This window comes from Macrobrachium nipponense, chromosome 4 (assembly GCF_015104395.2).
Source record: "Macrobrachium nipponense isolate FS-2020 chromosome 4, ASM1510439v2, whole genome shotgun sequence".
In the NCBI taxonomy this organism is placed as follows: domain Eukaryota; kingdom Metazoa; phylum Arthropoda; class Malacostraca; order Decapoda; family Palaemonidae; genus Macrobrachium; species Macrobrachium nipponense.
In genome coordinates this window covers 7,625,988-7,642,846 of record NC_061100.1, presented here as the reverse complement: position 1 = coordinate 7,642,846, position 16,859 = coordinate 7,625,988, and the positions used below count along the sequence as shown (strand labels likewise).

The 16,859-nt window shown below is 37.4% G+C and overlaps 1 protein-coding gene across 1 annotated transcript in view; it reads right to left on the bottom strand.

Moving 5' to 3' along the window:
- The window catches only part of LOC135210673 (uncharacterized), a 35,195-nt gene that overhangs the window by 15,247 nt on the left and 3,089 nt on the right, over nucleotides 1-16,859 (bottom strand). The window contains exon 2 of the mRNA XM_064243451.1: nucleotides 620-826. Within this exon, the coding sequence (XP_064099521.1) occupies nucleotides 620-826 (207 nt within the window). The remainder of the gene's footprint in view (nucleotides 1-619; nucleotides 827-16,859) is intronic.

Genomic DNA, 16,859 nt, shown 5'->3' with positions numbered 1-16,859 from the left:
CGACTGACACATTGTTTCTCCACAGCGAGTGAGGGAGATTGCATGGCCTGAAATGTTTTAAAACCTTAGGAAATAAGGGGAAAATGCAAGAGCAAGCAATTCCTACCTTGCTTTCAGCCGAAAGATTAATTGACGCCAAAAAAACCGACTCGTCATTGCTTGCCTACAAGAGGATACAACAGTTTATATGGACTTTCGGATTCGACCTTTCTCTTGGACTCAAGACTATAATGTGCAAAACCAAAATTGTTGTTTATATTTCCTTCCTTTCCGTTGGAGTTGAAAAGAAAACACATCTAGAAATTGATATATATATATATATATATATATATATATATATATATATATATATATATATATATATATATATATATATATTGTATAACTGGTTCAAGACGATATGGAACGTCTTTATATGTATGTGTGTACATATATATATATATATATATATATATATATATATATATATATATATATATATATATATATATATATATTACACACACACACAAAATTCTGAAAGAAAAACACCGTCAGTCAATAAAAGCATCAATTAATACTATCTTACTCATCTGTTCAAGACACCGACGAATGCTCCGAAGGATACCGTGAAACATACCTGCTGTTGTTGCTGTTGGAGGAACTGGCTGGACGGAACGAGGAAGGGCGGCCTCGGGGGTCGAGGCCTGGGTCGAGGGCGTGGGAAGAAAGGCCTAAACCCGCCGAAGATGATCCTGGGCGGGGAAGGCAGCTGCGGGAAGCGAAACTGGGCGTTCGCTTCGAACTCCAGCGACGCCAAGCCCAACACGAGGAAGACCCGGAGGATCTGTCAAAAGCAAAGCTGCCCCTGATCCCAACTCCTTGACGAGGTGGGGGGCTTAGGGATCCACTGCAGAGGGAGTATGCCCCTTTACGCCTACTCTCTCTGCTGTGGATCCAACTGAACATTGGGACCTTTAATTCCTTTACTCCTCCTCCTTATAAATTTTCCCCTTTCCCTTCTTCTTTCGTTGACGACCCTGGCATGGTTTTGGACTATTGAATTGACAGCTCTTTTAACTTGATGGAGGGTGGAGTTGGATGGCATGCCTCTCCACCCGTAAAACTAGAGTACCTGACGTGGTTGAGCGAGGGGAAATTTTTAAGTCAAGCCATGCCCACAGTGCTGGGTCCGATCTCATGGGACTGACGACCCTTAAGGCACTGTGGGTATGGCGTATATCCAGGTGAGGGACCCAGGGCAGTTACCAGTGTGTGTGTAACGGCATTGCCCCTCCCCCGGTTGGGCCTCCTTGGTGAGAGGGACCTCATCCTGGATGAAATTTTTTTAATACTATATATGGAGAATAAAATTAACCTCACAACGACTTATGGCATGGCAATGGACTGTTCTCAGGATAACTCAAATAATGAAAATCAGAGTGGTATTAAGACATTATTACCATACAATAAACCCAAAAGAAATAGATATCGCCAGGACCCAACCTTGATTCACTTTGATTCTCTCTTTGGGGAGTCAAACTGGTCAAGGTTTTTGAACTTAAATTAGAAAATTACCTATTGAATCGATGCCCATCGCAAGACATGAGCATAAGACAAATTAAAAAAAGGGAATGGTTGGTTGAAACAACAACCAAAAACCAATCGGAAAATTATCAATGTATAAAAAATATAGATAACATAAATATAAAGGTTACAAGGCATGATACAATGAACAGTGTGCAAGGCACAGTTAAAGTACCAAATCTTGAGGATGAAACATTAGATAGATTAATACTTTTAGATTCATTAAAGTAAAGGTACAATAATGTTGAAGACTGCGAAGTATATGAGGTCCCAAGCAGGAAAGACAAAAGTCAAAATATCAAAATAGCCAAGATAAAGTTCAGTGGCCAAACCTTACCCTTAAAAATTAAAATGCTAGGATTAAATAGGGAACTAAGACCTTATGTTCCTAAACCTATGCAATGCAAGAACTGTTGCAAATATGGTCATACAGCAATTAAGTGCAGGAATAGTTATAGATGTGCCTTTTGCAGCTCGCAGGACCATAAAACACGCTGGGACTGTGGCCAACCCAAATGCGTAAATTGTGGATTAGAACATCATGCCAGATCTAAATTGTGTGCGTTCTATATCTACAATACAGAACTTAAATTACTACAAGAACGAACTGGAATGACGATAAGAGAAGCAAAGTTAGAACTGAAAGTGAGAGGATTAAATGACCCAGCTAAGAAATTTAGGTATGCAGACACCTCAAAGTCAAGCAATACCAGAACTGAGACAAATGATAATAATAGAAATAAAGAAATACCACCACAAAAAATACAAGATGAAAAGAACTCTTCAAACATACATAATATTACGACTGTGGAAAATCGATTTAGCTCTTTATCGGAAATTGAAATAGATAATGACATAGAGGAAAACAAAGAAGAATTAAAATCACAAGAATGTGAAAAAAACAGATAATACTACTCGAAAGAGGCAACTGGATAAGACCACCTAATTCCACCAAACAAGTCTGTAAAAAGATAAATAACCCACCAATCTCGCCGAAAGCTAAAGTTCAGAAACAAAACACTAATATTCCACTGTCTCCCATAGTAACAATAGTACCTCTAGGAACCGAATCACAAAATTCAGATGAAATGGAAAACCAAAATACAGGTCACTACAGTGAAAACGAAGAAATTCAACCATCACCAATTATAGGCGCCACAGGAAAAAACAAGGAAAAACAACAAACTGAGAAACATGAAGATACATGCGGCTGCAGTAAATGCTTTATAGCAATGTGCCACAAAAATAAGACTATAACTAAAGACAGCCTAACCAACACCATAAGAAATTTCATGAGGAATAGGAGTAAGGAAAAAACAAACATCAAATCTCATGAAGAAGGTTGTATGTGTATTGAACACTTAGAATATTACAAAGAGAAACACATCAGTGTTGTAGATAATATTCTAAAGAAAATCAAAATGGAAAAATCAAATCAAGATAGTAAAAAAGTAACAGTTAACGAAAGTAAGATTCAAACTACAACAAAAAATGAATCAAGACCTACAAAAATACAAATTAACTTATAAAAAATTTTAAGAAAATATCAGCTTTAATAATCTAGGGTAATTTGACCACTTATATTACACCATTCAATCGTTATATAATTCAATGGAATATAAATGGATTATTAACGAGAATGCACTTAGGGGAAGTCCAACGACTTATTAGCGAACATGAACCAATGATTATATGTATACAACACATAGGAAAACGTGTTCCAAAAATAGGTAAATATTTATTAGCTACAACATCACAGGAAAATGAAAATAATTTAGGAACAGCAATATATGTCCATAATAAAATTATATACGACAAATTAGATATAGATTACACTGAATTGCAAATTTCAGCAATAACAGTGAAAATAGAAAATAATGTGTTTGATATAATTAACTTATACAATCAGCCTAATAAAAAGTATGATTTAAACAAATTACAGAAAATAATAAAAGAGTTTAAGAATCCAATATTAATTGTAGGAGATTTCAATGCGCATAACTCAATATGGGACTATAACAACATTACTCCAGATAAAGATGGAGCAAAAATAGAAAACATAATGAACGCTAATAATCTTTGTTGTCTGAATGACAGCGAAGTAAATACATATTATTCCAGAGCCCATGGAACATTTTCCACAAATATAGTTGACAGACTAGAATGGAATATATGTGATGACTCCTACTCAAGTGACCATTTTCCCATAATAATATCCTTATTAAATAATGAACCAAAACCATATTCTCCACATTATAACATGCAAAAAGCAGATTGGGACATTTTTTACTTTCATACCGATAAAATACCGCCATATGATTATTTGAGAAATCACAATGAGACGAACGATTTCATTGTGTCCTTCATTAAAAAGGCAGCAGACAAAGCTATTCCACATTCAAAACCCCATAATAAAAAACTTAAAGTCCCCTGGTGGTCAGATGATCTAACTGAATTAGTACGAGAAAAACACTCTCTAGCAAGAAGGTTAGATACTCTAAACAAAGATTCAATAAAGTTAATAAATCAAAACCATTCACAGAAGAAAATATATTAAAAAGGACAATTTTACTATTAGAAATAGATGTATTAAAACCTTTATATAATAAAATATCAGCCAAATTTAGAAAAAAGTGATAAAAGGTAAAATAATATCTTGGAGGTCCTATGTGTCAGAAATAACAAGCGAAACATCCATTCAAAAAGTATGGGAAATAAATGGAACAAACATTAGACCACCCAGACAAGCTATATTAGATAAAGGAAATAAAATTTGAGATCCCTTCGAAATAAGTAACATACTTGGGGCAAGTTTTGCCAAAATAAGTAGTGACGAAAATCTAGACAAACATTTTAAAAAAGTAAAAAACAAAGCAGTCTCTTATACTTAATTTTGAGACAAAGGAAGATATATATTATAATAAGTTCAATATGGAAGAGTTAGAATATGCTCTCTTGAACAGTAATAAATCTGCCCCTGGAGGAGATGATGTTTGCTTTGAGATGATTTGCCACCTAGCACCTTTGGCAAAATCATATTTATTAAAATTTTACAATCATTTATGGCTCCAAAACTTGTTTCCAGACAAATGGCGAAATGCAATAATAATTCCTATACCCAAACCAGGAAAAGATGCTAGTAATGTGAATAATTATAGACCTATCTCATTAACAAGTTGTATATGCAAGTTATTGGAGAAAATGGTAAATGCACGACTTACATGGCACATTCGTGAAAATAAAATTTTAAGTCCTACACAGTTTGGTTCACAACGTAATAGGTCTACATTAGATTCTCTGTGTAGTTTGGAAGACCATATACGTAGAGGATTTGAAAGAAAACAAATTACAATAGCTGTCTTTTTTGACATTCAAAAGGCATACGACACTACATGGAGGTATGCAATATTAAAATCTTTACATAATAATAACATTCGCGGCCATCTTCCTAAATTTATTAAAAACTTTATGACTGACCGCACTTTTCAGGTGAGAATAGATAGTTTTTTCCAAAATATTTCCACTTGAAAATGGAGTACCACAAGGTAGCGTCCTTAGTGGTACTTTGTTCACATTGGCAATTAACAACATCAGTAACATGCTACCGGTTGGAATTAAGAGTAATTTGTATATGGATGATTTTGCAATATATTACACTGCATCACGCATAAAACATGCAGAAAGAATTATTAATAAAACTATAATAAAAATAGATGAATGGGCCTCATCAGTAGGATTTAGATTTTCCATAGAAAAAACCCAAGCGGTCATTTTTTATAAAAGTAAAATTTGGAAAAAAGGTGAAGAAGCAGAATTAAAAATGAGAAACCATAATATACCAATTAGCCAAACTGCAAAATTTTTAGGTTTAATATTTGATGCACACCTCAACTGGAAAGCCCATATAACTTACATAAAATCGAAATGCAAAAGAGCATTAAACCTAATTAAAAAACTTTCTCACACAAATTGGAGAGCTGATAGACATACTCTTACTATACTTTATAAAGCAACAGTGCTATCAATTATTGATTATGGAAGTGAAATATATGGGTCAGCTTCAGAAGCAGCACTGAAAATATTAAACCCAATTCACAACGAAGGCCTAAGAATATGCACAGGAGCATTTAGATCCTCACCAGTCCCCCTCGAGTAGGTTCCTTCACATGGTGAGGGGGTAAGGGATTCTGCCTTCAAGTTTGCGAAGGCCGGATCCTGACGGAACGCCTACAAAACTTTTGGCATTAATTTGCGTGGACATTTCCACTTTCAAAAAATTTCTCTGCTTGGGTGAGTCTGGGAGGGGTTCGTGGTTTGGAGGGGGTTTGCATTCGAAGCTAATTGTGGGAGTTGTGGTGGTGAGTCGCCACCCAATACGGTTTGGACCCAAGAGATGGTGATGGGATTTTCCCATTGTTATCTTAAGGGCGGAACCATCTCCAGGGATCAGCCCATCGGAATCCAGGGGGGGCTGGTTTTTGGGATGGGACTCCTGGCTTTTGTCCGGAAGCCCACCAATATGTTTGGAGTGGGGAGTCTGTCCCCATTAGTGGGGGTTGGGGGGGTAGGGGGGGTAGAACTCCCAGCATGCAGATTGGCTTATACCTGGGCCACTGCAAGCATATTGGTGCTATCCCAAAAGGGTAGGGTATGGGGCAGACCGTGGGGAAGCAACTTCTACGTGTGCCATTGGTGGAGAATGTCGGACCCTGTCTAGTCCGCGATACCTTGTTGGTCTTCCCAAGCAGTTGTTGTGTGTGTGTGTGTGTGTATATTCCCCCCCCCCTTTTTTTTCCCTTCAAACTAACATGGATAATATGTCTAGTACATTGTCCCCTGGATCCCCCGACTCTTTGGCACCGTTGACAACCTTAGGCTTGGATAAGGACCTCCCTTTGCCATCCCCAACCTCCTCCAATGAAAACATCAAAGATTCTTTGATTGTTACTACAAGCCCTTATGTAGTTCAGAACAGAGGAAAGAATAGCAGATTTAATAATAGAAATAAGAATGCTAATCCTGATATTGGAATTTTACTTGGATCTCAAGAACCTGAGACTTATAATAAATACCTTTCTCTTGATCTCGACAAAAGCATAAAAGAACTGAATATATTTGATGTCCATAGAGATATTGTAAAATGCATTGGCAGAGAACCAAAGATAGCCTCTCAAGGTGAAGGAAGCTTGCTTGTGGAAGTTTCATCACCAGATGAAAGTAGAAAATTATTGTCTATTAGTGCTGTAGAAGGAAGCACAGCAAAATGCACTCCTCACAAAACAATGAATCAGTCTAAAGGAGTAGTGTATAGTACTGAACTCCTACATTATTCTGAGGACACTCTCCGGAAAGAATTTGCTGATCAAAAGGTGGTAGATGTGAGACGAATCAAGAAAAAAGTATTGGGAATATTACATCCAACACCTACTCTGATACTCACCTTTGATTGTTTGAGACTCCCTAAATTTCTGAAAGCTGCATGGCTTCACCTGCCAGTTAGACAGTATATTCCCGCTCCCAGAAGATGTTTCCATTGCCAAATGTTTGGCCATTTGATAACAACATGTAGGAAAAAAGAAAGGAATGAACCAGCCATATGCTTTAACTGTGGAAGAAAAGAGCATGGGAATTGTGAACTTACTCCATGCTGCCTAATTGTGGGGGAGACCATAATGCAGCACATAAATCATGTATCAAGTATCTCATTGAAAAAGAAACACTTTGTATCAAGATTCAAGAGCGCATTACCTTTAAAGAAGCAAGACAAAAGACTTTGCAGAAATTCAACACCCAGAAGTCATTTGTAGATGCAGTAAAAGGAAATGAGGAAAGACAAAAGAAATGAATCTTAAAAAGTGTAATGAAGATAAAGAAGAAAAAATGGATGCTGGGAAAATTGTCAACAAGAGGACTTTAAGTGAAGAGTCTGTAACAATGCCTGAATCAAAAGTCAAGCACCTTGAGAAAGGAGATACATCCGTAGAAAAAGTTGATTCAAAACAAAAAATGAGTAAACCATCACCATCCTGTGGTTCAGCTGACCCTCATAGAACATCGGAATTAATGGAAAATAATGAGTCGTATCCCTCATCTTATCATACAAAACAGCAGCAACAAATGTAGAACCTAAGGCAAACAAAATGTTAAACTCAGTTCAGCTTGGTTTAGACAATAAAATTAGACTAGCTGAAAATGATAAACCAGATACTGCAAGGGTCGAAGATAATACTAAAGATACTGCTGTTTCAAATACCATCATAAGTGATCACTTGGTACATTCAAATGACCCTCTAAGTACTCCTTCGACATCTGGAACTGTACCAAAAGTCCGTCACAAAACTCAGATGTCATCTTCGAAGAAAAAACCTAATAAAACGATCTTGGACAGGGGATCATCCTCTAGAAAATAGGTACTTTCTCTGCTATACTACAATGGAACTGCCAGGGACTTCGCGCCAAATATGAAGAGCTACTATGTTTGATTAATACTTATAATCCAGTATGCTTAGCACTACAAGAGACTATGCTAAGCAACAACAAAATGCTTACTCCTAAAGAGTTTTTTGCATTCCACTCCCAATTCCCTATACAGGGAAATTCGGGTGGAAGTGCTCTTCTTGTAAGACGAGATATTGCTCACTCAAAAATACAGTTGCAAACTCAATTACAAGCTGTAGCTGTCAAAATTCACTTAAAAAAGACTTACACAATTTGTTCATTGTATCTCCCTCCTAATAACCCAATACTTGAACGACAGTTAACACACTTGTATGAACAGCTACCCCGACCCATTTCTTATATTGGGAGACTTTAATGGTCGACATGAACTTTGGGGTGACATTTTAACAAATCAAAGAGGAAACCTTATCTTATCATCAATAGAAAATTCAGATATGACCCTTTTGAATACTGAAAAACCCACCCATTTTCACATTCAGACTGGTGCATTTTCATGTATTGACTTATCTATCACCAGTTCTGATACATTCATTGACTTCAACTGGGAGGTGTTGGAAGATTTATACGGCAGTGATCATTTTCCAATTGTCATCAGAACTGAGAAATATGAGCCAGTATACAGAATGCCTAGGTGGTGTACCAATAAAGCAAATTGGCCCCTTTTCGAGGAACTCCGTTATACTGAACTAGATGCAAAAGATATGCCAACAATAGGAGAAGCAGTGTTCTATTTAACAATGATTTTTACGTTTGCAGCAGAAAAGGCAATCCCAAAAACCAGTGGAAAATTGCATCGGAAGCCTGTTCCATGGTGGAATGTTCAATGCAAAATAAGACATAAAGCCATGAGAGCAGCTTATACTAGGTACAGAAGACATCGCTGTGAATGCTACTTGATCTCCTTTAAAAAGGCTCGAGCCAAATTCAAATGGCAAATAAAGCATGCGAGACGAGAATCATGGGCACTTTTTATATCAACAATTACCTGGAAAACACCTATGACCAAGATCTGGACAGTTATTAAGAAAATAACAGGAAAGTACAATCCTAGTCCCCTTCCAGTTTTAAAAGTCAACGGTGACTTTATAACAGACTCAAAGGCTGTAAGCAATGTTTTTGCAGAACATTTTGCAATGATATCAAGTAAGGATGAAAATTCTCCATTCTACAGGGAGAGAGTGTTAGCAGAGTCTGAAACACTTGATTTTACTTCTTTTAAATCTGAATCATATAATATGCCTTTTACCATGGAGGAATTTTTATTTGCTCTTGGTAACAGTAAAAACACTGCACCTGACTGATGAAATTTTATATGAAATGATCAAGAATACTCAAAGGAAACTAAATTTTTTATTTTAAGTATTATTAATATTTTAAGTTTTTAAAAAAAAGGAGAGTGGTTTACCCTAGTGTTTGGGAAATAGCAACAGTTTTACCCTTTGTCAAGCCAGGGAAAGATTTATCTGTCCCTACAAGCTATAGACCAATAGCTTTAACTTCCTGTTTTTGTAAACTTATGGAAAAATGGTAAATTTTAGGTTGGTATGGTTTTTAGAATCAAAGAAGATTATATCATCATCTCAGTGTGGCTTTCGCCTTATGCATTCTTGCACAGATGTATTGATACGTTTGGAGAATGCAATTTGTCAGGCATTTGCTTCCAAGCAGCATTATGTGGCGGTTTTCTTTGACCTAGAAAAGGCGTATGATACTACCTGGAGGCATGGAATTATGAAAGTCTTGCATGAAATTGGTCTGCGTGGAGAACTACCACTTTTTATTAGTCTTTTTAAAAAACCGTTATTTTAAAGTCAGAGTAGGTAGTACTCTGTCTAATTTGAAAGAACAAGAGGAAGGAGTACCACAGGGAAGTGTGTTAAGTGTCACTCTGTTTGCCTTAGCCATAAATGGGATAGCCTCAAAAATTCCAAAAGATGTAATGTCAACAATGTTCGTTGATGATTTATCTATTTCATGTGCTGCATCTAAAATGTCTGTTGCAGAGCGAAAACTCCAGTTGGTAATAAATAAAGTTAACAGTTGGGCAGCTGAGCATGGTTTTAAATTTTCCTCTGCCAAAACAGTTGTTATGCATTTTTGCCGTATCAGAGGGGTTCATCCAGACCCAGATCTGTTTTTAAATGGACAGAGACTCGCATGTGTACAGGAAACAAAGTTTTTAGGCCTCATCTTTGACAGCAGGTTGACATGGGAAGCTCATCTCAGGAGCCTCAAAGTCAAATGCATGAAGGCCTTAGATGTTTTAAAAGTCTTAGGTCATACAAATTGGGGGGCTGATATGAAAGCACTTGTTACATGTTTATAAAGCAATAGTTGCTTCAAAATTGGCATATGGGTCAGAAATCTACTCATCAGCTACGACAAGGAGATTAGATACTTTGAATGCAGTTCATCATGGGGGAATTAGAATTGCAACAGGAGCCTTTAGATCCTCTCCAATATCTAGTTTATTAGTGGATGCAGGTGAACTGCCCTTAGATTTGATAAGAAAATTGACCCTGTTGAAATATTGGTACCGCATACAGAGAACTCCTGAGTCCTTAGCTTACAATACTGTTTTTAAAGGCAATTTTTGTATTTATGAAAAATATGCTTCATATCCAAAGCCTTTTGGATACAGGGTAAAATATGCATTAGAGGAGCTCAATGTAATAAAAGGAAAAGTAATTCCAGCAAAATTTTCAAGATTCCCTCCATGGAAGTTGCCCTCTGTGAAATATTGTAAATGGTTTTCTGGTTGCAAGGCAGACTGTTCAGGTGATATTCTTAAGCAGAAATTCCTTTGCCATGCTGAAAAACATGGTAACTCAAGGCAATTCTTTACCGATGGCTCCAAATCCAGTGCAGGCGTTGGGTTTGGAGTGGTATACCCTGACAGTAGTGTTAGTGGTGCATTACCAAGTTGTGCTTCTATTTTTACTGCTGAACTTTTAGCATTTTAACAGCCCTAAAGAAAATTGTAACTTTAGAAGGAGATAATTTTACCATTTTTAGTGATTCCAAGAGTGCCTTGGAAGCTTTGGCATCTTTTAATCCAGTACACCCTGTGGTACTGGAAATAACAGAGTGGTTGTTTTTATTAAAACAAAAACAGAAGGTAGTTAACCTCTGCTGGTTCCTTTACATGTTGGTATTGTTGGAAATGAACGAGCTGATGAATTGGCTAAGTTAGGTACATCAAAAAATCCAAAAAGTATAGCAATTCCCTGTTCAGACTACATTCCTGAAATTAAAAAGACTGGTTAGAATCAGTTTGGCAATTCTATTGGACAATAGAGAGTAATAATAAAATGAGAGAACTCACTGATGTAATCAACCCCTGGCTTTATATGTTAGAAGACCGTCGGAAAGAGACTGCATTATGTAGGTTACGGATCGGCCACACACGGATTACTCATGGGTTTTTTAATGAACAATGACCCTGAACCATTTTGTGAGGATTGTCTTGTTCCCCTCACAGTAAAACATTTAATAGTAGAATGCCCCAGCTTAATATCAGCAAGGAACAGTCATTTTAACGTAGTTGGAAGAATGGATCTTAAACTAGATGCCATTATAGGTAGAGATTTTAATGAGGATAAGCTTTTTAGTTACCTTCGAGAAGCAGGTCTTCTTGAAAAAATTTAGGTTAGTTTGGTCAAGATGTTTGAGTTTGTGTATGTGTTAGTATGTGTCAGTGTATATCATTTGCTTTTAAGTCTTTTTAGATCAGGAAATTTTTATGTACATAAAATTTACCTCCAATTGATATATCTATTACCATATATAATGTTTTAGTACTTTTAATATCTATTTATTTTGACAGAACTCTGTAGAATTTGGAAGTTTGCAGGGTGCCTATGTTGCTTATATTTTTTGTTTACAATTAATTTGAAATAGGTGTGTAGGTGAGATAGGTATTTTGTGTGTTTTTGGGTTCTCTGTAGTTCTCTGACAGATTTTATATAAACATATTTATAGCATTTTAATTGACTTTTTCCTTTGCAATTCCTTTTAATGATACGGCGTCAATAACCTCGTCGTTGCGACGCCAGTAAGAATTAATAAATCAATCAATCAATCCTCTCCAGTCTCCTCTGTACAAGTTGAATGCGGCGAACTGCCACTATCCCTCCATAGAGAATTCATAATCATGAAAAGTGCATTAAAAATCAAAACAAGTGATTCACCAACTAAAAGTCTATTTGAGTTAAGGGATGTCTTTATAAACAATCATTCACCACCTTTCCCAATTAGAGCTAATAGACTGTTCGAGTCATTAAATATAAATATACAAGTACCTCCAGTAGTAAAGTTACCACCCCATTGGACTATGATTAAAATAAAGACTTGCACTCACTTGAAGTATTTATCAAAGAGTTCCGTATGTACCCCAGAACACCATAAACAAAAAACCATAGAACATATAAGACAAAAATGTTCACATTATGCAATATATACCGACGGGTCTAAATCGCAACATGGTGTAGGATATGCAGCTATATCGCAGAACAAAACATATCAATTTTCTTTACCCAATCATGCCTCAGTCTTCACAGCAGAGTTGTGTGCAATTAAAGTAGCTATCAAAATTATAAAGCAAACCTCAGTTAATAATTTTGTGATTTTTAGTGACTCGAGAAGCGCCATAGAAGCTCTTCAGAATTACAATCCAAAAAACAATATTGTACAGCAAATTCAATTTGAACTCCACAAATTATATAAAAATGGAAAAAATATTGAAATATGTTGGATCCCTGCTCATGTGGGGATAAGAGGAAATGACACCTTTGGGGTCGAGTAATTAGATGGTTTAGAGGACTCTGATAGTGAGAAACGTCCTGCACATGATTCCAAATTTGGACTTTTACTACTGGCATCATTGTGGTACCCATCAGGGCCGCCCAGGGTAGCGCCTCTCCATGAAAGGACCTCCGCCGCCACCGGAGCAATATCAGCGTAGGAGGCAGTGAGAGAGGTTTGGGTACTCTACCTCAGATAAGTCTCTCCCTCTTAATGAGAGAATGCCTTGATGAAGTCATTGGGCTTCCGCACGGCATATCATTCCCGTGCTGAAGCCTGGTGACGGGCAAGAGGGCTCTCGAACTGGGGAATTTTTGTTTTTCCTCAGTTTGACTCTAAATTTCTCTCATCCTATTTCTATTACTTATAATTGTTTCATTCTTCTTCATATTTATCAACTTTCTCCAACCTTGCTGTCAAAACTCTTACCCATTTCACTGTCCGATTTTTTTTTTAGGGGACATCATATCCGGGATTGGAAATTTTTTCAAAACCAATTGTGGGAGCTGTGGTGGTCTTGCCAACTACCCGATAATGTTTGGACACCTTGGAATGTCAGTATTTCCATACTGGCATGCGGGACTATTCTCGAACCATAACTTGGCCTTCAGATTCCAGGGGTTGGCCGGTTTCATAGAGATAGGACTCTCGGCATTCTGTCCGGTTTGCCTGCTGCTATGATTAAAGTGGGGATGATTGTATTCCTGTTAATGGCTCTCAGTACCCCCATCAAGCGGTTTGGCGTTACACTTGAGCCACTCTAATCATAGTGGTACCATCCCTTTGTGGCTAGGGTAGGGAGTGGACATTTGGGAAGCAGCTCTCGCAGGTGTCATTGGTGGAGAAATTAATTTCATGAAAGGATAATGGGTTCTCTTTTGGGATGTCAGACAGTCTAACTTTTTTCTTTCCCCCAACTAATTTAATGACGGAAATTAATGTTTCTTGTACCCTGGATCGAATGGCGAACCTCAGACACTGTTGACGACCTCTGCTAATTTAATTAGGGAAAACTCTGTTGATGACCTCGGAACTAGGAAGGACCATTCCATTGTTATTCCAAAATTGAGTAATCTGGGTAACGCAAGGAAACTTCGAATCCTTCATGTTACCCAAATTCCAATAGAGACAAATTATGATATATATATAAGAATTTGAGTGTTATGGATCTATAACAGAAATAAGAATGAAACTGGAAGATACAAAATGGGATTCATAGATATCTTACAATAGTCATGACGAAGCATTTAGGTGCAATATTTGTAATATTAATAATATCAAATTAATAACTTGAATATAATGGCTGCTCTTTGCGACAAGGTTACCAAAAGGATTTGGATGTTTATAGACCTGCGGACTGGTTTGAAAAAACATATGCCTGATGTAGTTATGCCTTCCCAGAGGAAGCCAAAACCACCGATGTGGCTTGTAGCTGAATCTCAGGGGGTTACAGGGAATTATTTCAAAATATGCAAATTAATTCAGAAAAAAGTAGGAACTATTGCACCGGGAGACATATCTCGTTTTGGAAAAAATAGTTACCTTATCCATGCCAAATCATGCACACAATCTGTAATACTATCCAACCTTAAAACAAATGATGATAATAGTTAGATGTCAAACCCCACCTAAATTTTAGCTACTAAGGGGAGGGGGGTAGTTTTTAACAAAGATCTGTATGAATTTACAGAGGAGGAGATACTGGCCATGTGTCCACTAAATGTATGGAAAGTACACAAAGTTCCAGGTACATCAATGATTATCCTTATTTTCCAGGATGCTGATGTACCCTTCCCGCATTATTATTGAAAATGAAATTATTAAAGTTCGACCATTCAAGCAGAAGCCACTGCAATGTTTTAATTGTTTTTAAATTTGGACACCCGTCAAAAGTTTGCAAAAACGAAAAATTTGTGGTATTTGCTCCAAATCTTACCATGGAGAATGTGCACTTGAAGCCAGGTGTTTAATTGCAGCTCAAATCATAAATCCACTGACCGCAGCTGCGAGCTGTATAAGTCGGAAGAAGCTGCCCTTAACAAATCCAACTTAGAACACATAAGTGTGGGATATGCCAAAAGACTATTAGATAAGTCAAGTAGTTATGCAAAGGCACTAAAATCAAACCCATCTAGCACTGCCAATAGTTCTATAAAAAGAAATTTTCCATCTAATGATAAAATGCTGCATGATGAGGTAAGCATATTGCCTTCTGAGGCTTTGCCCACAGGTATCAACAGTTGGGGCATTGCCCATCCCCGTACAACCTTCGTCCCCCATTACTGTTAGTAGTACAAACCTCTCTCAGGCCATGTCCTTGCCTGATTTGATGGAGGTTCCACTTAAAACCAACTTGCCTGGTGCACCTGTTGTGGGGAAGGTGCAAAACCTAGAAGCCCACCACCTATTAATCGAAAAAAAGAGAGAGACCTCCATCTCTCTCACCCCTTCCTTCAGAAACATTAAAGCTATGACGTCAAATAAATTTGATGTTTTATCTGTTGATGTTTCTGATCAACTGGAAGATAACTTGAATAAATCAGAAATTCAAGTTGAGGTCCACCATCCGCCTCAACAAATAGATCAAAAGGAGACAAAGAAAAAGACAAATGTAAAACCCAATATATCAAGACCATCTCTAAAGAAACCTGCAGGAAATAATGTTAGATTAAAAGTTGCCAATGGGAAGACCTCATCCAAGATGTCTTCCAGAAGTGATCCATAGTTTTCTCCTCCATTTTGCAATGGAATTGTCAGGGTTTAAGGGCCAAATATGAAGAAACTTAAGCTGATACTAATTCATGAGCATTCCCCCATAATTGTATGTCTACAGGTGAAATGCAAGCTTGATGCTAATTACTCCTTGTCTCGAGGGGAGAGTATATTAGCTATAGAACACCATATAATCAACAAGCAGGGAGCCATGGCGGAAGTCTCATTTACGTTCGTCGAGATGTTCCCCAAATATCTTTGTCTATTCGTACACCTCTGCAGGCAGTGGTTGTACAGATTGATATAGGGAGAAAATATACAATATGCTCTCTGACCTACCTCCAAATGATATTTTGTATGATAATTTAGTAGAGGTGATTCAACAACTCCCCCAACCTTTTCTCTTATTGGGAAATTTGAATGGTAGACATCCTTTATGGGGCGATGTTTTAGCAAACACAAGGGGCAATATTATATCATCAATTGTGGAAAATGAGGATGTCGGACTCCTCAATACAGGAGAGCCCACACCTTTCATGTCCAGACAGGTAACCTGTCATGCATTGACCTATCAATCGCAAGCTCTAATTGCCTTCTCGATTTTGATTGGAGGACATTAGATGATTGGCATACTAGTGATCATGCACAACCAATCATTATCAACACTAACAATGGTCCACCTTTACAGAGATCGCCACGATGGAATCTTGACAAGGCAGACTGGGGTAGATTTCGTGAGCTAAGAGAATTGAAGGGAATGCAGAACGGTTTTGAAAATATTGGTGATGCCATAGACTGCTGAATGGAACCCTTCATACAGCATGAGTCATTCATCCCAAAACACAGGGTTATTCAAACGACGACCAGTCCCCTGGTGGTCTTCAGAATTAACTGCTGCAACAGAGCCACAAGAAGGTCTTTAACCCGTTTGCGCAGACACCGTACTGAGGAGAATTTAATTATATACAAGAAATGTAGAGCACAGTTCCGTCGTGCCATGAAAGAAGCTAGGCGCCAGTCTTGGTGTCTTTTGTTTCCTCCATAACAGTAGAACACCACCATCTTCTGTGTGGAGGAAAGTAAAAAAGATAGCAGGCAAATTCACCCACAACCCACCACCAGTGTTGAAGGTGAATGATCAGTATGTGACTGGAGCAACTGAGGTTAGTAATGCCCTGGCGGATCATTTCTCAAATGTATCACGCAAGTGTGAAGTAGCTCCTGGTCACCAGTTTAGGAGCAATGAAGAAAAGAAAATTTTAAATTTTGCAACAGGAAGGAAGAGTCATACAACTCTCCTTTTACTGAAAGAGAATTTG